The following is a 23,609-nucleotide window of genomic DNA, read 5'->3' as shown; positions in this document are numbered from 1 at the left end:
TTGGTTGAGTGTCCAGCTTCGGCTCAGGTCATGATCTCACAGTTCGTGAGTTCAAGCCCCGTGTCGGGCTCTGTGCTGACAGCTCAGAGCCTGGAACCTGCTTCAGTTGCTGTGTCTCCGTCTTTCTCTGCCCCATCCCCAGTCATGCTCTGTCTCTCTCTGTCTTAAAAATAAATAAGACATTTAAAAAGAAAAAACTAGTGGTAGATTATTATAGGGACTTGAACAGTGCCATCAGGACATGAATTTCCCCTTGTGACCTCTTTCCGGCTTTCTCTCTCTTTAATGTTTATCAATCTTTTCCCATAAGAAGACCATTCCCTTTGGGTTCAAGTTGAGCAAGAGTGAATGTCTCCCCAGGTGGCTAACAGTAAAAGTCTAATTGTGTTCTATTGGCTCTCATGTGTCATGTGCCTATCTCTCAACCACTCACTATGGCCTGAGGATTGCAGTGTTCAGATTGGCCAGGCTGGGTCACGTGATCACCTCAGAGGGTTTAGGTGAATTAACTCCATGGAAATCACTGGCATTATGGGTGAGCCAGAAAATGATGCCTCACAGGCTATGAGAACCAGAAGATTGAGTGATGTTGGGTCACAAAAACAACACAGATTCTAATTGGGGTTAGGGAAAGTTAAATTATCAGGACTTATTAAATATCATCCATCAAAAGCATGCTTAAAATTCTGCATATTTGTTCCTGGGAGTCGTCAAGAATTGCCTGTGAGCTATAACACTCTTAAATGTTTCCTACTTCCCTCTTCTAAAAGTCCTCATCACTTCCTATATATCACTTCACCCTTCTGCCATCTCCCAAAGGCCTACATCGTTTTTTCAGAGACCACAATCCATGTGTTTTAATAAATTAGCAATGTTGGGGCAGCATATCAATAATGAATCCCATCTTAGCCAACCATAGCCGGTACCTAATTCTTTAGGGATAGTCTCAATTTGGCTGCCTCGCCTCAAGAAATTCAGTTACCTGTTGATTCCTAAGTAAACATGGAGATATTGGCAGAGGCAGCATGAGCTGGGTTAATGGGGGGAGTCTAAGGGCAGTCCCAAGGGCATAGCTATTGTTCCCACTGACCCTGTGAAGAAGGCAATAAACGAGCTACTTGGCACCTTTGACCCTGGAAATTACAATGCCAAAGATGTTCAGTGGTGCAGATAACAAATTACCTCACTTCTCTCAACTGTAATTTCCTATTCTATAACATGGAGATTTAAAAAAATACCTTTTCTCCATTCTCAGAGACTAGTCACAGTGATTTTCATAAAATAACATGAAGGCACCTTGGGAAGGACTATTCAAATGCAAATTGTATTTTCTCTCCATGTCCAAAAAGTCGAAGGAAGTTGAAGTAGAAAGAAAATTTCATTTAAAGCAAAATAAGGTACCAGGGTGGAGTACTATATACACCAGGAGTAATCATCTATTCTCCTTTGGGGAAGAGAAGTGTAATATTGTTGCAAGGGATTGTGTACAGAGTGCCTTTTCTGCCTCCTGAGGAGTTTTGTTATTTTCTCATAGACGATTAGGAAATGACTGTTCAATGACTTCATCTTTCCAGCTCAGCAAATGACTCACATGCTTTTTTATATTGCTATGTTATTTTACAATTGTACAACTGGAAAAAAATGTAAGAAAATATTTATCATATACTTTATTCATTCATTCAACAAATATTTACTATGCACCTGGAAAAGTGCAAAGCATAGGGGGTTAAGGATACAGTGGTAAATGAGTCAGACATCTTGCTCTCAAAGAGCAACTTACTTAGTCTGGCATTCTCTCAGATGTTATTTCTTTTGGATATAATTAAATGTATATAAACACATTGCACAACTGTCCATGTACCTGTGTCTCAAAAAACTAATGAATACATACCAGCCAGCAACAAATAAGAAATTGCCACAACAGGTACATTTTCCTTCCTCAGGCCATCCTTAGTAGAGCCTTAGGATAAGACTCTAAAAAATCTTAAAGAAAATCATCATGCCCATGGTCAAGTAAAATACTAAGTGGAAAGTACAAGTAAAAGCAATTATTTTCCTACAGAAGAAAATTTTTCTGAGATGCTTATTATGTACAATAATAAGATCTACTCCTGCGGCTGACCTTTCTATGAGATGAACACATAATTTTACTGAGCATGTGTGCGTTTGAGGAGGTCCAGGTGCAAACCACCCTTCTTTCCAAATTGCACATTTTTGGTTAATATTGGAGTTTTGCTGACTGGGCCAGGAAGTCATGGGGAGAATTGGAAAGGACGCAGGAATCCAACAGATCTGGATTGCAGTGCTGGCTTTCCACTTTATATTGGTGTAGACTTGAAAGGACCAGTAAGTCTTTCTGTGCCTGATTTCTCCTCTATAAAAGAGCAAAGACATCACCAGCCTCACAGAAATATTGTTTGCATTGAAGGTAACAAGATATTCAAAACACTTAATAGACTAAGAGAAAAATTATATAATAATACGTGCCATTATTTTGCAAGTTATAGTGTTTGGTCTTCATTTCCCTAAGACTCTCGGGATGTTTATTTACCTTCAAGAAGCTTGTTAAGAAAATATGTTTTCTTTCTAGGAGTGCAATAGCCATGGAACATTGCACTTTTAATACAACTCTTTCTCTACATTTGTTTTGAGGTGTTATTTAACTGTTCGTTAATATCTCTTTTGGTTCCTGCAACAATATATAAAACCTTATGTCATATGTATTTAATCTGAATGATATGAAATGGCCAATACGCAGCCATTTTTACCTACAAATAACTTCACTTGGTTCCACTTTGTAATTATTTTTATTCATGCCTTATCCACCGGTAATATATTGTGTCCCACCCCCCTGGGGAATTATCTAATTCATGTTTGTACCTACCAGCATACCTTGCATGTAATACACACCCAAAAAGTATGTTATAAATTTCAAGTTAGTGTATTATGTCTGAATTCAGTGGAAATAAAATTAATCACGCCAGCTACTGTTAACTCTACAACAAATGTTCCTCATTATTGCGGGGGATCTCAGACCCTTTGTGACTTCCATAAAAGCTACAGACCATTACTTCTCAAATGTTAAGGCATGTAGGAATCACCAAAAGAGTTCTGGAAAATGCAGATTCTGATTTAGTACCTCCGAGGTAGGTCCTGAGATTATACACATGTAATAAGCTGCCGAACCACGCCAAGGCTGCTGGCCTACATACAACCCACACTTTGAAAAGTAAGGTCAGAGCGCACCTGGGTGGCTCAGTCAGTTAAGCGTCTGGCTCTTGATTTGGGCTCAGGTCATGATCTCACAGTTCATTGGATCAAGCACTGCATCAGGCTCTGAACTGACAGTGCAGACTCTGCTTGGAATTCTCTCTCCCTCTCTCTCTGCCCCTTCTCCCTCTCTCTCTCTCTCTCAAAGCAAATAAACTCTAAAAAAAAAATAAGGTTATGACCCCCCCTTCTTTGAAAAACAGACCTATTTGCGTAAGCACATAGATCAATTCCATTTCTGAGCCTCCTGGACCCCTTGGAGAATGGTTGGATTTTTCATTTTGCAATCACCTGTTCTAGAATTACTCTAATTATAATATTCAACCAAAAAGACTGAAAAATATATACTACTTTCAGAAATACAATATGGATGTCGGCGTACATGTATTTCTCTGCCTGTGCACACACTTACCCCTCACACACACATATATCCACGTTCAAGAATTCCAAAATGACAAAATTAACTCTGATCCTAGAAAGCACATGATTTAAACGATCCTTTTTGTAAGACAAACATTTGGACATAAAATATTTCCCCCAAACATTTCAGATTCCACTGTGATATAAATTTATTTAGCTTCCTCCCGCCCACTAACTCTTGTTTCCATTCAAAGAACTTTCTGTTGAAAATTACTATAAATGAGCATATTGTTCCTTTTAAAAAAACAAAAATCCTGATGCACAAGGTATGTTTGCAATTTACTAGTAACCTGTGCACAAGCAATTGAAACTTTTATTCCTCTTCTAATGAACAACAATATGAATAGTGAAAATGTGTAGTGGCGAATAGGGACATGGTCTGTAACGCTAGAAGAGAACAAAATTAACAGGTCTCACTGGGACACCATCCAATGATTTGAGCCTCCTTATCACTGTTTTCGTCACATGCTGGCCTTTTAGAGATAATTAGTGCACTTCCAATGGATCGCTTCATATCTCACTGTGTCTGCCTCTTCATATAAGCCATACACATTATAAATTCTAACTGTAGATAATGGCTAGAACATCCCCAAGGCAGAAAAAGACACCAGCCTGAGAAACAGGGACTCAGTTTAATCAAGAAGGGTGCCCAAGACAGTCTTAACATTCCCCTCAGCTTGACCAGACTCCAGACAGGCTTCTTCCTGATAGGCACTGACTGCCCTTTTCTTAGAACATTCACTTTAGAAAACTTGTTATGAATTATTTCTCTGTCCCTTTGAGATGGAAATCATTTTGAAAAGTCTCATGCCTGTTTTACAACCCAGGAGTGTCCTTTTCAAAGACCAGGGGACCGTCTCTGAAATAAGATCATCAAACAGGATAGTGTCCCTTTCTCGGTGGAAGGATGGGAGCCTAACGTTAGTAGGATCCTTCCTCCAATTTGCAAAACTACCTCTTGCCATGCAGATACAAGTACACTTACTTTTCTTTTGGATAAAGCCAGTTAGCAAGCACAGATGGCCTGCGGGCCTCCGACGCCAGCTCTTAAAAACTCTATTGCCTCTTGTTTCAGTGCATTTGGGGTCCAACTCAGTTCTGGCCCTTCTTTTCCTATTTTAAGAGCTCTGAAGAAAGTCTTCCTTAACCTGTTTAACTTTGCCCAGTGCAATTTTTGCTTTGACAGGAGAGAGCAAAAATATGTGATACAGCTGGTCTATTTTCCCCTAAGTCAGATTTTCTCCTAGGTACCTTGTGTTCCCAAATATCACTTGAATTTTTTTTTCAAGCAATCCGTCAATCTCAGCCCAGAAGATAGACCAAGTATTTTAAATGTCCCCCACTCTTTATAACAAGGAAGATTAGTAGAAGAAGAAAGGTCAGAAGCAATGGTTTTTTTTTTTTTTATTTTGTCTTTCAATAAATGCGTTTTTTTCTCTCTACTTTCAGTGTCCTTGGCTGCCAGATATCTGCTTGGTCCAGTGTGCGAGAGGGAACAGGGCAAACAGTACCAACTGCATCATCTTTGAAATCAACAAATTTTTGATCGGTCTGGAACTGGTGCAGGAACGGCAGCTCCAGCTGGAAACAAACATCCTGAAGGTGGAAGATGACACAAACTGTTCCCTGTCTTCAATTGAAGAAGACTTTCTCACCGCATCGGAGCACCTGGAGGAGGAAACTGAGGGGGAAGAATACAGGAATGGTGAGAAGTTCCTGAGAAAACACATGCGCATCCTGAAATTAGTCACCCTGGGAAAATGAGCGCCATTCCAGGAGAGTTTCAGGCCACATCAGTTTGGCTGACACATCGCCATCATCACTTACTGAGTTTAGGGAGGGAAGGAGAGGATAAGGGAACACTAGTGAGGATGCTGACTAATGCACTCAGATCTAATGGTTGGATGACTCCGTCTTCCTGAAGATGCCTTGGGGATGCTGAGGACATCCTCCCACCCGCCAGGAGACAAAGACTATCACAGGGAGGAAAGTTATCTTCCCGAAGACGTCCATAAAGCTACTTATTAAAGTTGAGCCCACTTAAACTGGCCTGAATCCTAGCATCGCCTCTTTGAGGCTGTGAAGCCTGAGCTGATTACCTAGTCCTTTGGAGACCCAGTTTCTTTATCCATTACTTGGGAGGACAATAGTGCCTCTAGCACTGTTATAGTTACTCTATCTAGCTACATATATGTATGATACTTGCCTGTAATTATGGGAAGGACAGAAGGAAGTAACTCGGGAGAGTACTTAGCACTCATTTATTCATGGTTTTGATTGACTGATCAATACAGTCCAGTCAACAAGGTGTTCCTCTTCCCCACCCTTAGCCACCGAAGAAGGGATATCCCAGATGCTGTTGACACTCTCTGGGACAAGTCCTACCCAAACTTGAGAGCGGATGTTTGCAACAAGGCTTGCTATGGAGGTTGCTGTAGACATCCTTCCTCCTCCTTCTGTATGCACTGGGAAGCTCTAAAATGCAACCGTTTGGGGTCCTTTTCCGGTGGAGAAAGGTGACCAACACTTGTCGCCCCACTGCCTTCTTCTCCCACTCTAGCGCTTACATTCATATCCCACGTTGAGAGCCATCTTGTCGAGCGGGGTTCCATACCTAAACTCAGAAACCTTTGCAGATTCATTTGTCTTGAAGGAACACTCTAAATGTTGTTTTTGGGGGGCAGAAGGCAAGGGGAAAACTGATGCTTTAAGGCATTTTTAGAAAGTGGTTGTTATTTTGGACTCATGAGATCCTGCCATCCAAAAAGTAATAGTGGGCCCTCGTTTTGTCTTCACCAGGTTATGAAAATATAAATGCCTCTGCTCATGTTTTGGAAAGTAAAAAACCAAAGGAAGTCACTCAGGAGGAGTGGAATGACAACAAGAAAAAGTTGCTTTATCCTTCGGAAGACAAATGCATTAGCAGATCTCATACCACATTGATTAAAGCAGAAGGATCTCTGGAAAAAGTAGAAGGCACCATTTTACAGAGCCTCGATTCATCAGCCGAGCCATCAGAGTGGACAGGCAAAGCTGTGCAGAATGAGAAGCCAGCCAGAAATTACTATTACTCAGAAAGTTATAAAGGGCATGTGGAAAAGTCACAGGCACCATATATTCCAGGGGATGTTCATTTCCCTGGGATGGTTAAGAAAGGTGGGCCTTCCGTGCACGGTCCCCTCACTGAGCATGGCAGCCGCTTAGACCCAGGGGACCCTGAAGACGGCACAAACTCTCTTCCTCCCCACCAAGATGGAGAAGTCACCGCTGGGGAGTATGCCACAAATTTAGCAGAATCCGTGCTACAGGATGCGTTTATTCGGTTATCTCAGTCGCAGCCTACGCCACCCCAGGAGTCTGCAGTCGGTGTTTCTGTAGGAAGCGCTCTGCTACCCAGTGGCTGTTCCCCAAAAGGTATGGTGGTCCCGCGGTCATGGAATGAGCTCCCCAAAATCGTCATCGTTCAGAGTCCAGATGGCAGTGATGCTGCCCCTGAGGCAGGCATCTCCTCGTGGCCTGAGATGGAAGTCTCTGTTGAAACCTCAGGGGTCCTCTCTGGAGAGAACTCCAGCAGACACCCTCAGAGCGCTCTGGAAGTTGCGTTAGCTTGCGCGGCCACTGTGATTGGAACTATTTCCAGTCCACAGGCCACAGAGAGACTTAAAATGGAGCAAGAATCTTTGGTTTCACCCCGTCCACTGGGAGGCAGTGACCACCTGCAAAGTCAAATATCCCAAGTCCTCAAGGAACCTTCTGTCAGTGAATACTCCTTTCCATCTGCCTTGTGTGGCATGACCCAGGTGGCGAGCGCCATTGCTGTTTGTGGCCTCGGCGAATCGGAAGAGGCGAAGGCTCCAAGTGGCCTCTCGTGTGCAGCTGAGGCTCATGCAGCAGTCCCCCCACTCTGCGGTTTGGCGACAGGGAGCAGCATGGAGCTGGGAAGCGAGGCCATCGCACAGGTATTACTCCAGGAGGCTGCGCTGGTTTTAACAAGGCCCAACCCCCACAGCAGCATCGGAGACCTCATGGAATCAGTGAGCAGGAGAATCCTAGAAACAGCTTCAAAGCCTCAGACCCTGTGCTCAGAAAACGTCCTCAGGAATGAGCTGGCACAGACCCTCTCTAATGTTATTCTGGAGCATTCCATTGATGAAGCTCTCCAGAGAAACAGAACAATTGATCCCAATGTTAGCAGACATTCATCTGAGACTCTTGACACCTTGATGGAAAGTACAAACCAACTGCTCTTCAGTGTGATATGCTTCACATTCAAGAAGATGAGGCATTTTGTACAGCTTGGTGAATGGCCCACTGTCCTTGCTAATGAGACCATCAGATGGAGGGAAACGGACTTAGGCTGCCAGCCACCTGATCAGGCTGCCAGTCTAGCGTGGAAAAGAGCCACCGAACATTCCAGCGGCCAGCCACTTGGTGGCAATCCGCAGAGTACCAGTCTTGTTACCAATGATCTTCTAGATGACATTTATCTGAAGCAAGATAGGAGGGGCCCAGCAAAGCCAGGCCTCTTCAAGAATCCCACGCTGCAATCTGAATTGCCCTGTAGTCCCAGGGGGCCAGATTCTTCACCTGCTAAAACACCCCCCAAGGAAATAGATCTAAAAGGAACAGTGGGAGAAGATCCAGACAAGCCTCATCAGACACCCAGTTACAATGAGAATGAATTCAGAGCCTCTTCAGAGAGAGAGAGGATGCTGACAGTGGACAAGTACAGCAGAGGTTCCCAGGATGCCAAGGACAGTGTCAGTATAAACGCCCAGGAGAAGTATAATCATACCTCACGTCTGAACAGTGAAATTCAAGTTAACCTGTCTTTGTTAGGGAATGACTTCCCCCTTCCTGCTCAATCCACGCTACAGGCAAAACATGCAGACCTATACTGCATTACAGACTTTGCGGAAGAATTAGCAGAGATGATTGTCTCCATGGCAACCGAAATCGCAGCAATTTGCCTTGACAACTCCAATGGAAAACAACCCTGGTTTTGTGCATGGAAAAGAGGGAATGAGTTTCTGGTTACCCCGAACGTATCCTGCCGATCCTTGAAGAGGAAGAAGGAGAGCCAGACCAGCGGGGCCACAGTGAGGAAGCACAAACCACCACGGCTCAGCGAGATCAAGAGGAAAACAGATGAGCACCCGGAGCTTAAAGAGAAGCTGATGAACAGGGTGGTGGACGAGTCCGTGAACCTTGAGGACATCCCCGATTCGGTCAGTGTTTTTGCAGACGAAGTGGCAGCCAAGATCATGACCCTAACAGAGTTCTCCGTGGTGGACGGCGTCTGGCAAGCCCAGAGCTATCCCCGGAACCGGTTACTCAGTGGAGACAGGTGGAACCGGCTGCAGGCTTCCAGCTGTGAAAGCATTCCAGAGGAGGACTCCAGTGCCAGGGCCTACGTAAATAGCCTGGGTTTCATGAGTACCCTAAGTCAGCCAGTTAGCAGGGCCAGCTCTGTCTCCAAGCAGTCCAGCTGCGAGAGCATCACTGAGGAGTTTTCCAGGTTCATGGTGAACCAGATGGAAAATGAAGGAAGAGGGTTTGAGTTATTGCTGGATTACTATGCAGGCAAGAATGCCAGCAGCATCCTGAACTCAGCCGTGCAACAGGCGTGCCGTAAAAATGAGCACCTCAGCGTGAGGCCAAGCTGTCCCTCTAAGCAGTCCAGCACCGAGAGCATAACAGAGGAATTCTACAGGTACATGCTGAGGGACATCGAAAGAGAAAACAAGGACAGCACGTCCTCCAGACGCAGCAGCCAGGATTGGACAGTTGGCCTACTGTCACCTTCTCTGCGATCCCCCTTGTGTTACAGACAGTCATCCATGCCAGATAGCAGACCCCTGGGTGCCAGGCTAACGGTGAACGCGCCCATCAAAGCCAGCTCCTTAGATGGCTTTACTCAAAACAGCCAGCAAGATTTCCTAAGTGTACATCCGGTCAGTAGCACTTCCTCATCTGGTCTCTGCAAATCTGACTCTTGCTTGTATCGGAGAGGTGGAACCGACCAGATCACCAACATGTTAATTCACGAGACGTGGGCAAACTCCATCAAGGCCCTCATGCGAAAGAACAAAATTATAGCGGATGATGCTGAGGCAGCTGAGCCTGTTCCTGGTGGCTCTCCCAGGCAAATGGAGAGATGTGCAAACAGATCATCTTCGAGCAGGGCACAAAGTGGGCCCGCTCTTCTGGCGCAGGAGTCCATCGATAACCCGAGGAAAGACTCCATTACCGAAAGCAAGCATCCCCCGGTGTCAGCCCAGAGCAAAGCTTTTCCTCTTACAAACCACAACGGTTTAGATTCTAAAAAGGAAACGTCTTCATGTCATGGGTCTGTCCCTGTAAGCCACAGCAGGTGGTCCCTGTGCGCCAGGGATGTACCTTTAATTCAAATTGAAACAGATCAGAGAGAAGAGTGTGTTGGAGAACCTGAACACTTCTCTTCCAAAAGCAGCCCCCTAGAGGAAGCAGAGGAGCATTTGAAAGATGGAAAAGTCCCCCATGTGGCGAGGGGTGGAGACACTGCTGAGAGTGCCTGCCAAAACCCCAGGTGAGTAAATGACCTCTTAGACTAGATAGGGTGCACGGGACTGGACTTTGCATCTCCCTTAGTATTTAGTCTAAATCGGAGGGACTTTATTGATGCAGGAACTGAATTCTGAGACAATAAGTGACCTCTCTGGGTTAATATGCACTTGTAATAGAAATTTGGAAGTAATTAAAAAATTTTTTTAATGTTTGTTTAGTTTTGAGAGAGAGAGAGAGAGAGAGAGAGACTCTGAGTGGGCGAGGAGCAGAGAGAGGGAGACACAGAATTGGAAGCAGGCTCCAGGCTCTGAGCTGTCAGCACAGAGCCTGACACGGGGCTTAAACTGACCAGCTGTGAGATCGTGACCTGAGCCGAAGTCGGACACTTAACCGACTAAGCCACGCAGGCGACCCTGGAAGTAATTTTTTTAAAACTTCAAAAACAAATTGAATTCATCTATATAATAGGAGAATGAATGTTTCGTTTTCCACATTAAAATTAATCTCCCATACTGTTACCTTTTAAAATTCAGTCATAAAAATTTTCAAACAAAAAAGAAAGTTATGTCAACTTATCCACTTGAAAAAAGTTAAATTTAAATACGTTTTAATATTAGAATCTGACATTAAACATTTTGGTATCATTTTTCTCTACCATCTCTCCTTTCAAGTTTCTCTATTTCCTTTTGTTCTAAAGATCTTTGCAAGGACATCTTGTCCCACAAATACTAGACCTTTAGATGCATGGTATAATCATGGCAGTTTAAGTGCAAGGCAACATTGGAGTTTTGTTATTTCAGTAGTTCTTTGCTAGAAGATTGTAATGTAAGTGGCAATGCATTTTGAATTTGAGACAAAGGAATTCTTTCTTTCCAAGTGCTTAAGGAAGAGTCAATCCTCTTACAATTCCCAGTTTTTGTAGAAAATTCATAACTATTCTTGAATATGGGACCATTGTATCATTTAAAGAAATTATTATTGAAGTTTAGTTGACCTACAATATTATATTAATTTCAGGTGTGCAACACAGTTCAGCTACACATTACTCAGTGTTTGCCACAAGTGTGGTCACCCTCTGTCACCATACGTCACAATTACACTATTATTGACAATAATCCCTATGCTGTAGTTTTCATCTCCATGACTTATGTATTTAATACCGTTGCTTCATTTTAAAATGTTTTTTTGTCTCTAAAGTTAAATAAGACAGAAAAAAAAAAACAAATTAAGCTGAGTAGCCTTGGAAAACGTAAGTTAGAGAAATAGCCTACGTCTTTTCAGAGACCTATGCCTGTTGTACAAAGAGCCTGGTATTTTAAAGTGTTTAGGTGCAATAAACAAGTTGAACACAGCTTTCATCAAATTTCAGCTGCTCTGGGAAATCTCTAATACTTTCCCCCCACCAGGGAAGCAGAAGGGATCCGTCCTCAGGTGCCGGGACTCCCTATGATTATGGCATCATTACAAGGTGTAGGTGATGGTGGTCAAGGTGCACCTATTTCCTTCTTAGCCTCTTAGTGCTGAGAACTTAACTTTCCGATTGAATAAAATCCTAGGAGAATTCAAGAGAAGGAAAGCATGAAAACCCACAAGCAAAAGAGCGTAAGTTAAGCGAAATGAAATACAGACCAAGCAGACCAAAACAAGTTCATATATATCAGTAATTCTCCAGCTCTAGACAATACTTACCAAAGTCTTATAGGAGTACCCTACCTCACTTTAGATCAAAGAATTGAAGAAACAAAAGGGCCAATGTGTAATTCTTTAGAATTCCCTTAAGGTGAGATATACGAACATGGAAAAGTCTTATTTTAGATTCCACGTATCTGACTTTGAATCTTCTTCGCCATCATCATAAACCAGCTGCGATTTTTAGCTGAAGAAAATTACCTAGTGAGGAAATATTTGTGAACTAGTAGTTCAACAAGATGCATGGTTTCAGGCTCAAACCAAATAGTGATTGTCAATGAAGTTAAGTAACATTCATTATACGTTGTTGAGTGAAAGGTCACTAACCTTAAGCTTAAGAGAGGTACAACCTGGGGACTTTCAAACTGTTTGGGAAATATGTATGAATAAGGCCTCCAACTGATTTAGGTTTGGATTCCATATAATGACTCAAGCACATATTCTCTCAACTCATGGTATGGGTTTCTGATTTGGTTTTCCAAGAACAAAAGAAACGAAAATGTAGAGCCATCATCCTTAGAAAGTCAAGAGCTGAATCTGCTTCCAAAACATAAGGACGTCGAATATATTTTTCTTTGTGAAGCAATATGAAGAATTGTTATAGAACATGAACTCTACTGACTAACCTGGTAACAGTGTCACTTTGAGCAAGTTCCCTAATCTCTCTATGGCAGTTTAGGTGAGTGAGCTATAGGAATAAAGCTCTTAACTCAGTGCCTAACCCATTAGAAGTACTCAATAAATGTTCCCTTTATGGTTGTTGTTGTTCAGGGTTAGGGTGTATGATTGCTTTTATTTCAAGAAATTTTTTTTCCCCACGAGAAACCTGTTGTGAACAGTGTGAACTTTTTGTTAAAACGGAATTACTATGATTTACAAGGGGGGAGATTTGTTCTATTTGGATCACATTTTCTAAGCTCAGGGTTGTTATTAAGGGATTTGACATGTCAAAATAGAGAACTGAACTCCCTGTGAAAGAGTTCCTACCTACACACAGAGGGAAGGACATGACACAACACGTGATTCCGTCTGGTCATGGCGAGGTGTCATGTCCTAAAAATGTTTTTAGGCTAGTTTCTGAAGGACATTTTCATAACTCTGCTAAAAATGTTATAAAGGCTCAACACACTGAAATGAAATTCACTTTCTTACTTTTTTATTTGAAAAAACAGAGTAACAGTTTCAGAATTCATTATGGAAGCCATGTCCAAATGAAAATACTTGTTGGGTTTGAAGCTGCCACATTTGTCCAGATACCTGAATAGTCCCTCAGTCATAAATAAGGTAAATAATTTAGGACAGCCCGATTCTTGATTTCTGGGAAAATAGTATCGTACTGGTGAGCAGCGATGTCTTCTTAATTCAGCTGCCCCCTCTGAGGTTATTGAAGAGCAATGACCTAACTTTTCGATAATTTGGGATCACAAGGCAGAAACACCAAGCTAAGAATCCCGAGCCTTCACATGTTGCCTTCGTTGGCATAATCTGATGTTTTCAGGAATATGTTTTGTATTGTGTTTTTATTTACATTGGCTTCAAGAAAACAGTTATTCATCCACCAAGCATGTACATGCACATTCTGTGGCACACGCTGCCCTTGGGGCGAAACACACAGTAGAAAGTAGAGATTTAGTACCTGCTGTCATGGGTCCTACACACCAGTGGGAGAGACAGAAAACATGCGTGGAAAGAACCCTTTGGCAAAAGATCATTACAGCGTGTTACGAGAGAAAGATAAAGAGAGTAATGTGGCGGAGAGCAACTGGTTGGGCGAAGTGGTTACTTAAGATAGAATGTGGGCATTTGGATGAGACCTAGGGGAAGACGGAGCCAACCATGCGAAGAATTGAAGGGGAAGATGTGCATTTGCATTTCAAGCAGCACTGGTGTTCTAGCTAGTCTAAAAAAAAATCCTCCCACAGACCACCTTAAAGTCCTAGATTAAATATGATAAATATCCTTTTGAATACAGGGCTGACCTTAACAGTGTTACCAATAATGATGACAATCTCAGAGGCAGAAAATGAGAGGATTTGGAAACAAAAGTCATAGATTAAAGTTAGGTCTGTGCTTGCTCTTACTAGTCTCCCTAATCTACCAGTTCATTTCCTAAAAGCTAGAGAAAACCAGGAAATAATACTGTGGGTCCATGAATCATGAAGACTTAGAAATGACACCAACCTCCATATCCTGAAGGGTTATGTCCTCAGAAAAAAAAGTACAAACTTAAGAAAAAAGTTCACTCACCAGAAAAGGAGTAAAGAAGAAGATGTATCGTTTAGGGTTAGGGCTCTAGGTAGAAAGGGGAAAATCCCCTAAGTATGTATAACCACAGCTTCCCTAATGCATATTCGAGGTTCTAACTTACACTCTCTGGTTCAGAAAACCCTAAGTTGCAAATGGCAAGATTTCATTATTTTTCATTGCAGAGTAATACTCCATATATATATATATATATACCACATCTTCTTTCTCCATTCATTCATCGATGGACATTTGGGCTCTTTCCATACTTTGCTACTGTTGATAGTGCTGCTATAAACATGGGGGTGCGGGTGTCCCTTCGAAACAGCACACCTGTATCCTTCGGATAAATGCCTAGTAGTGCAATTGCTGGGTCGTAGGGTAGTTGTATTTTTAGTTTTTCGAGGAACCTCCATACTGTTTTCCAGAGTGGCTGCACCAGTTTGCATTCCCACTAATAATGCAAAAGAGATCCTCTTTCTCCGCATCCTCCCAAACATAAGGGAAAGGAAACACAAATAATATAAAAACAGGGAGGGGGACAAAACAGAAGAGACTCATAAATATGAAGAACAAACTGAGGGTTACGGGAGGGGTTGTGGGAGGGGGGATGGGATAAATAGGTAAGGGGCACTAAGGAATCTATTCCTGAAATCATTGTTGCACTATATGCTAACTAATTTGGATGTAAATTAAAAAAAATAAAAAATAAAATTTAAATAAATAAATATGATATAGCAAACTTCTAAAAAGAAAGAAAGAAAGAAAGAGAAAGAAAAGAAAACCCTAAGTTGGTAAATTACCTTAAAGCAATCTCAGGTTAATAACATGATGAGACCTTGGTGGAAGAAACAATAAATCTCTGGGTATTTTAGCCCAAGTCTCAAAGGACTTCAATAGATAAAGCCCCTTTAAATAAGCATTCAAAAACTCAGATTACAAGATACACAAGGAATCAAAGCACCGTAAACAAGACCTAGTACAAACATCAAATAGTAGCATTAACCCTAATAAGGATTTCAGATATTAGAATTATTAGATACAGACTATAAAATAAATATACCTTAAATATTTAAAGAGGTATATAAACCAAGAGCAAGCATAAACTACAATTAAAATAGATGAAGTAGGGGCGCCTGGGTGGCTCGGTCGGTTAAGCGTCCGACTTCAGCTCAGGTCATGATCCCACGGTCCGTGGGTTCGAGCCCTGCGTCGGGCTCTGTGCTGACAGCTCAGAGCCTGGAGCCTGTTTCAGATTCTGTGTCTCCCTCTCTCTGTGACCCTCCCCCTGTCTCATGCTCTGTCTCTCTCTGTCTCAAAAATAAATAAACGTTAAAAAAAAATTAAAAAATAAAATAAAATAAAATAAAATAAAATAGATGAAGTAGACTTGAAAATTAGTCAAATACTAAACGAAGACAAATATAATTACTGAAATTATAGCCTTTGTTATGAAAAATAATTACTTAAAATATAAGGTCATTGGAATAAAGACTTCAATGGCATACTTGCAGAGAGAACTACAGTAAAAGTAAGTGTAAAACAACTTTCGTTTCCACCCACAATGGAGTAACTAAAGCTAAATTTACCCTGCTTCTGTAAACAACTAGAAAAATGGGCAAAATATATCAAACAACTGTTGCTAGACATTGTACAATCAACAGCACTTTGAAAGTAGGGAAGGAAACATCGTGACCCCAGTAATTGCCCCAAATTTCTGCCTAGATTCCCTTTTTAGGCAACAGTGCAAAGAGGACAGCCTGAACAGAGCTCAGAAGGCACTCTCAGTTAAGGAGTCAGAGATTAGAGGATGCCACACAGAGAAAGAATTCCAGAAGTCTGTAGAGGGATCCCCTTGAACCTGTTGGTGAATGCTAAACCCTGCATGTGTATGTGAAATCCCATGAAGCCAAAGATCTGTGAGCTGAAGAATCCCACAAGTTCACATGGGACTTGGAGAAGTTTATTTCCAACCAGCGGAGTAGAGAACCCATGTTAAACACATGCAGCATTTAGCAGAGACCCCCAAAAGTATCACACTATAGAATTAAGGCTAACTTACCCCTAAAAAATAAAAGCTAATCTAAACTTGTTCTAATAAAACTTGTAACTCAACATTGAAAAGGTCAAACTGAACTAAAACTAATTTAACCTAGAATGGGTCTAATGCTCTTTAGAGAAATACAACAAAATCCAGCACTCGACAGCATAAATTTACAGCATAAGATCCAATTTTAAAAAAATGTTTCACATACAAAGAAGCAGGAAAATGTCACCCATAACCCATAGGATAATCAGTCAACATAAATATATCCAGGAACTACAGAGGTAATGGGATTAACAGACAAGGACTTTAAATAGCTATTACAAACATGTTCTAATATTTAAAGGTACATGTGAATCTATAATTGGGTGAAAATTATAAATTCACAAATCAAGAAGTACAGTGAATCTTAAGCAGGATAAACAAAAACCCACATCAAGCACATCATGACCAAATTATTAGAAACCAACGACAAAGAAATAGTCCTAAAAGTAGCTCAGAGGTAAAAACAACTTACATACTGAGGAACACAAAAATGGCAGGTTTCTCATCAGAAAAAAGGAAATCTAAAAGATGAAGAATGACATCTTTCCTGTGCAAAAGGAAAAAAAACTGACACCTTAGTGTTCTTCACCTCACAAAAAATAAAGGCTATCCATGGATAAGACTCAATATTGTCAAGATATCAGTTCTTCCTAATTTGATTTATAAATTTAATGTAACCCCATTCAGAATCCCAGCTCATCATTTTGTGGATATCAACAAAATGATTCCAAAGAACATACAGGCAGGCAAAATACCCAAAACAGTCAAGACAATATTTAAGAAGAAGAACAAGGTCAGGCTGCCATCACCTGGCTTCAAGACTTACTGTGAAGCTGCGGTTATCAACACAGTGTAACATTGGCAAAAGAATAAACAAATGGATCAATGGAACAGAATAGAAATGCCAGAAATAGATACACACAAATATAGGTAACTGATTTTTGGTAAAGGATCAAAGGCAAAACAGTGGGAAAAGTGGAGTCTTTTCAACTCAATACTCACCTGCCAAAAAAGAGTCTAGAAACAAAATTTACACCCTTCACAAAAATTAACCCAAAATGGACCATGGATCTAAACGTAAAATTTAATAAAACTATGAAACTCTGAGATGATGACATAGGAGAACATTTAGGTGGCTTTGGGTTTGGCAACAACTTTTTAGATAGAATATCAAAGACGTGATTCATGAAAAAACTAAGGGATAAACTGGACTTCATTAAAATTAAAAACTTTGGCTGTGTGAAAGGCGCTTGTCAAGAGGACCAGAAGACAAGCTGAACACTGCGATAAAATATTCCCAAAGACATACCTGATAAAGGACTGTTATCCAAAATATATAAAACTCAATAATAAGAAAACAAACGACTCGATTTTGAAAGTGGCCAAAAGACTTCAACAGACGCCTTATCTAAGAAGACATACAGAAGGCAAATAAGCATATGAAAAGATGCTTAATATCATATGTTATTAGGCAAATGTCAAATGAAAATAACCAATGTGTTGTTTGTGTCTCAAGCAACACAAAATGCTGAGAAAGATGTAGAACAACAAGACTTCATATTTATTTCTGGTAGGAATGCAAAAATGGCACAACGACTTTCAAAGACACTTTGGGAGCTTCTTACAAAAATGAGCATACACTTACCATATGATCCCACAGTCATGTCTCTTGGTATTCACCAAAAGGAGTTGGAAATTTATGTCTACACAGAACACCCACACATAAGATTTTATAGCAGCTTTACTTATAATTGACAAAACTTGGAAACAACCAAGATTTCCTTTAGCAGATTAATGGATCAATAAGTTCTGGTACATCCAGACAATGGAAGGTTTATTCAGCACAAAAAATAAATGAGCTATGAAGCCATGAGAAAACATGGAGGAAAATTAAATGCATATTAAGTGAAAGAAGCCAATCTAAAATGCTGTATACTGTATGATTCCAACCCTCCGACATTCTGGGAAAAGGCAGTAAAAAGCTCAGTGGTTGCCAGATGTTAGGAGGGAAGAAGGGATGACAAGATGGAATCCAGAGGGTTTTTAGAACAATAAAACCATTCTGTGTGATACTATAACAGAGGGTACATGTCATTATACATTTGTCCAAACCCATAAAGTGTACAACACGGAAGTGAACCCACGTAAGCTATGGATTTGGGGTGATAATGATGCGTCAATATAGGGTCATTGATCGTAACACATGTATCGTTCTGGTGCAAGATGTTGATAGTGGAGAAGGCTGTGGTGTGCAGGGGCTGGGCACATGGGAACTCTGTTCTCTCCACTTAGTTTTACTGTGAACCCAAAGCTTCTCTGAAAAAATAAAGCCTTTTTTTTTAGAATAAGGGCTAAAGAGTAACTTTTTATGCAAGCAAAATCTTAGAGAACATGTGCTAGGAGATCTATACAAAAGGAAATGCTAATGGAAGTCATTTGGCTAAAGAAAAACGATACTGATGGAAACTTGGACTACACAAATATGAAGTAGGTAGGTAAATATAAAACACCTTTTCTACTTTAAAGTTTCTTTAAAATATAATTACTTACAATGAAAAAAAATATTTTATGACACGTAGAACTAAAATATATGTCGGTTATGACACAAAGGGTGGGAGGGGGAAATGGAAATATACTTTCCTAAGAATCTTCCATTCTGTATGACTTTGTGTAATGTAATCTGAAGTTGGACTGTGATAAATTGGATGGATATTGTAAACCTTGGAATAGCTACTAAAAACATAAAACAAAGAGCTATGTTAATAAACCAATAGTGGAGATAAAATGGAATGCTAAAAAGTGTTCAGTTAATCCCAGAGAAATGCAGGAGAAGAGGAGACCAGAAACAAAGTACAGATGAGAGTAATAGAAAACAATGATCAAGATGATATATTTAAACCTAGTCAGGGGCACCTGGGTGGCTCGGTCGGTTGAGTGTCCGACTTTGGCTCAGGTCATGGTCTCGCAGTTTGTGAGTTCAAGCCCCGCGTTGGGCTCTGTGCTGACAGCTCAGAGCCTGGAGCCTGCTTCAGATTCTCTGTCTCCCTCTCTCTCTGTCTCTCCCCCCACTCACACTCTATTTCTCTCTGTCTCTCAAAAATGAATAAACGTTAAAAAAATAAAATAAACCCAGTCATATTGATAATTGCATTAATTCTCAATGGTCTAAATACTTCCATTAAAAAGACATTTCCTCAGACTGAATATAAAAGGGAAACCCTACTATAACTGTAAGAAATGTATTTCAAACATAAAGACATAAATAGGTAATAAGTAAAAGAATGGGAAAAGAAATATAAGAAATATGAAGTAGGCATATTAATAGCAGACTGGGTAGACTTCAGGACAAGAAATTTTATCAGGGATAAAGAGGGATATTTTATAATGATAGAGAGCCCAATCCATCAAGAAGATGGTAATTATAAATATGTAATCACCTAAATAACAAAAATTCAAACTACATGAAACAAAATCTGATAGAGCTGGAGGGTGAAATAGACAAATCTACAATCAGGATTGGAAATCTCACACCCTTCTCTCAGGAACTGATACAATAATAGACATAAAATTGATAACGATATACAAGATTTGAACAACCTTCTCTATCAAGTTGACCTAATTAACACTAATTAAACACTCCAACAACAGCAGAATACACTTTTTGTTTTTTAATTTACATCCAAATGAGTTAGCATGTAGTGCAACAATGATTTCAGGAGTAGATTCCTTAATGCCCCTTACCCATTTATCCCATCCCCCCTCCCACAACTCCTCCAGGTACCCTCTGTTTGTTCTCCATATTTAAGAGTCTCTTCTGTTTTGTCCCCCTCCCTGTTTTTATATTATTTTTGCTTCCCTTCCCTTATGTTCATCTGTTCTGAGAATACACTTTTTTCTTCCAAGTGTACTTGAAACATTAACCTGAGTGGACCACGAAGCCATAAAATAACTCCTAGGGACACCTGAGTGGCTCTGTCGGTTAGGTGTCCGACTTCGGCTCAGGCCATGATCTCATAGTTCATGAGTTCAAGCCTCATATCAGGGACTGTGCTGACAGCTCAGAGCCTGGAACCTGCTTCAGATTCTCTGTCTCCCTCTCTCTCTGCCCTTCCGCCGCTCGTGCTTTGTCTCTCTCTGTCTCTCAAAAATAAATAAATGTTAAAAAAATTTTTTAAAGTCTTAATAAATTTTTTTTAAAATGGAAGAACTACATAGACTTTTCTGCAGTCAGTATACTCTTTTGAATATTACAGGGTATGTTCTGTGATCACAGTGAAATTAAATAAAATCAATAAGAAAAAAATAAATCTAGGAAATACCCCCCAAATATTTGGAAATTATCAACACACTTCTAAATTATCCATTGGTTTAAAGATTGGTGACTAAGGACATTTTTATGCTTTAAAGTTAAAATGAAATATTTAAAATGTAGATGCTTAATTGTCATGATTTCCCCCTTCAATGAACTTTTTATAACTAAACAATGACATGACCCATTGGAAAGAGAGCTTGTAAATGTAGTTCCATGTTTATTGTTACCTTCTACCTATGGCAAGTGATTTCTATTTTCTATTTACAGTGATGACTCAAATTTCTTTTTAAAATAAACATTTAGGTTTAAAATAAACATTTTAGATTACATAAACTGGTTGCTTACAATTTTTATTATTAATATAATACAGGGGGGAATGCAGGCGTGGCAAAAATCGTGCATGACAGTACAATCAGGTATGACAGTAGTTCACTAGTAAATTAAGGTGGAGGAACATTCCGCTCGATGATTTCTGAGGTCCTTGCTAACTCAGAAATTCTACAGTTGAATTTCATAGCATATTACAACCGGTCCTCTAAAGCTCTATGTGTGAATATAAAATCAGAAGTGGGGGAAAGGCCATATACATACATCTGCATAACACATCTGTGCATTATTCACAAATAAATGAGCAAAGCTGTATATTCCTCTCGAAAGAAAATGAAAACTGGTGTTTTAGATAATCATTATTCATTTCGACTTCCCAGTTATGTGACACAGAATATAAGATTTACTGTAAATAGAGCATGAAATTAGATAAAATAAAATATGCTGACAGACTCATTTTTAACCTGGAATGTTCAATGTCAATCACTGAGATTTAGCTTCTGCTTTAGTAAGAAATATCCTGGAATGAATTCTTCTAATAATGTAAGGTCCTAACTTAGTAAACAGTTAGTCTCGGAAGTTTCATGTTAAATGAGCAAACAGATGGTTTTAGAAGCGTCTCCTTTGTGCTCAGTACTTGGCTAATTTACCCCCCTTTTGGGGGAATAGTTAGCTTCAATAGACTTTTCTTTCATTTGAATTTAATTAAATTCATCAAATGTTTTTTGGGTGCAGCCACTGTCTCACTTTCTCCCTGTTCAGTCTGGAAAAATCTCGACATGTTAGAAAGGAAAACCTTTTTGCAGCAACTGTTAGTAGCACAGCATGTGAGAAAGAGCCACACCTTAAGGCTGTACCTATCCAGAATGCTGTGGGGAGGAATCTTAGAGGCAAGGATCCAGAGCTTTTGTGACATTTTCTAGGTCACAAGTTCACATATCGACTAAGGAGATTTTTAATTAAACCCCAGAACGTATATATTTGAAGTCCTACTCTCTACATCAGAACTCTTTTTTAAGAAACTAAAATGCATCCATTTTTGGAGAAAGGATAATGGTACGAATCCTGAGATTGAAGAGAACTACGTAGGCTTTTCTGCAGCCCAGGATACTGTTTTGAATGAAAGAGACGAAGTGTCTTGGGTTGCATCTCCTGGGAACAGACCTTAAGAGGGGGAGTTTCGGGCAGATAATCTGTTAGGGAGTGCCCTCCAGAGATAGGTGTGCATACATCTGTAGGGAGGTAAGAAAGGTAAGATTGTACAGAGAGAAGATGCCCCCAAATGTGTTTGCAACAGACGCTTCAGCATGTCCTGCGGGAAATGCCGCAGGTGGAAGGATCCGTCTCTTTGGTGCCAGGGGAGACAACGAGAGGCCTTTTGTGTCATTGTATCAGCTGGTTGTTTGGATGTTCGCTGAGGGAGGGTACAACCTTGGCAAGGTAATTCTCCGCCCCATGGTAATTCCCAGTGTGCTGGCAACAGCCAGTATTGTCTACAGTCAGCGTGCAATGGCCTAGAAAAGCATTCCATATCCATGACACCAGCTGTATTCTTCCTTATCACCTGAGAGATACACTCTTGCTTTTTGCCTGAAGTCTGTTGGTGTCCTTGTCTCCTGTGCTATTAGGTTTTGACGACTCTGTATGTAGTGTCAGGAGAAGGGTTCCAGGAGCATGTTCACAATTCTGTACATTTGGCTTTCTGAGCAAAGAGCACTGGCAATCAAAGAACGATTGGATGGTAGCCCTAAAGACAGAGACTTCTAGAGAGATGCAGAGATTTATATTTCTGGAGCCATTTGTTTACAATCCAGGGTGGTAAAGTAGAGACCATTTCGTCCTCTCTGCAGAGAACGTTTGGATTTGTTTATAAGGGATCTCTCTCTCTCCCTCTCTCTGTCTTTCTCTCTCTCTCTCTCCTTCTCTTTCTCTCTCCCTCTCTCCCTCTCGCTCTTTCTGTTTCACCTCTCCCTGGTGAAGAGGAGGGGCAAATGTGTCAACAGCAATTCCTATATGAACTCCAAGCTTCATAATTTCGAGGTTTCCCTCCTGTGTTGCAAGCCTCACTACATGATTCTCCAGCATTGTTTTGTTTTTAGATTCCACATAAAAGTAAAGTCATATAATATTTGTCTTTCTCGGACTTATTTCACTCAACATAATACCATCTAGTTCCATCCATGTTATCACAAATGGCAAGATTTTGTTCTTTTTATGACCAAGTAATATTCCATTGTATATATTTACTACATATTCTTTATTCATCTCTTGCTGGACATTTATGTTGTTTTCATATCTTGGCTATTGTAAGTAGTGCTACGATAAACATAGGGGCGCACTGGTCTTTTCAAATTAGTGTTTTCGGTTTGGGGGGATAAATTCTTAAAAGGGGAATTACTGGATCATATGGTTGAAAGTGGAGAGAAATGGTTAGGGCTCAATTGTTAGGAAGCTAGTACGTTACAGTCCGGATGAGGAGGAACGGAACAAAGCCCACGAGTCTCAAAACGTGAGGTCTGCTGTCTGGCACCCACTCTTTTTGCAACCATGGACAAGTCATTTAACCTCACTGGGCTTCTGCATCCCAATCTACAGCGAATCTATGAGGTTCCTTCCAAATCTAAATTCTAACAATTCGGAACGACCTAAACTAAGATAATTTCATGAGCACAGAGAAGGCAAGATCAATGGAAATAGAAGCACATGGGAAGG

General features: G+C 40.5%; 1 protein-coding gene across 3 annotated transcripts in view; it reads left to right on the top strand.

Moving 5' to 3' along the window:
- LOC123599582 (SPHK1 interactor, AKAP domain containing) overlaps positions 1–23,609 on the top strand; it is a 161,883-nt gene that overhangs the window by 123,851 nt on the left and 14,423 nt on the right. For all 3 annotated transcript variants that reach the window (XM_045481572.1, XM_045481573.1, XM_045481574.1), the window contains exons 6-7: positions 5,140–5,395; positions 6,490–10,258. In XM_045481572.1, the coding sequence (XP_045337528.1) occupies positions 5,140–5,395; positions 6,490–10,258 (4,025 nt within the window). The remainder of the gene's footprint in view (positions 1–5,139; positions 5,396–6,489; positions 10,259–23,609) is intronic.

This window comes from Leopardus geoffroyi, chromosome C1 (assembly GCF_018350155.1).
Source record: "Leopardus geoffroyi isolate Oge1 chromosome C1, O.geoffroyi_Oge1_pat1.0, whole genome shotgun sequence".
NCBI classification, from domain to species: domain Eukaryota; kingdom Metazoa; phylum Chordata; class Mammalia; order Carnivora; family Felidae; genus Leopardus; species Leopardus geoffroyi.
The sequence above is the reverse complement of the archived record's forward strand: the minus strand, read 5'-3'. Positions and strand labels throughout refer to the sequence as shown.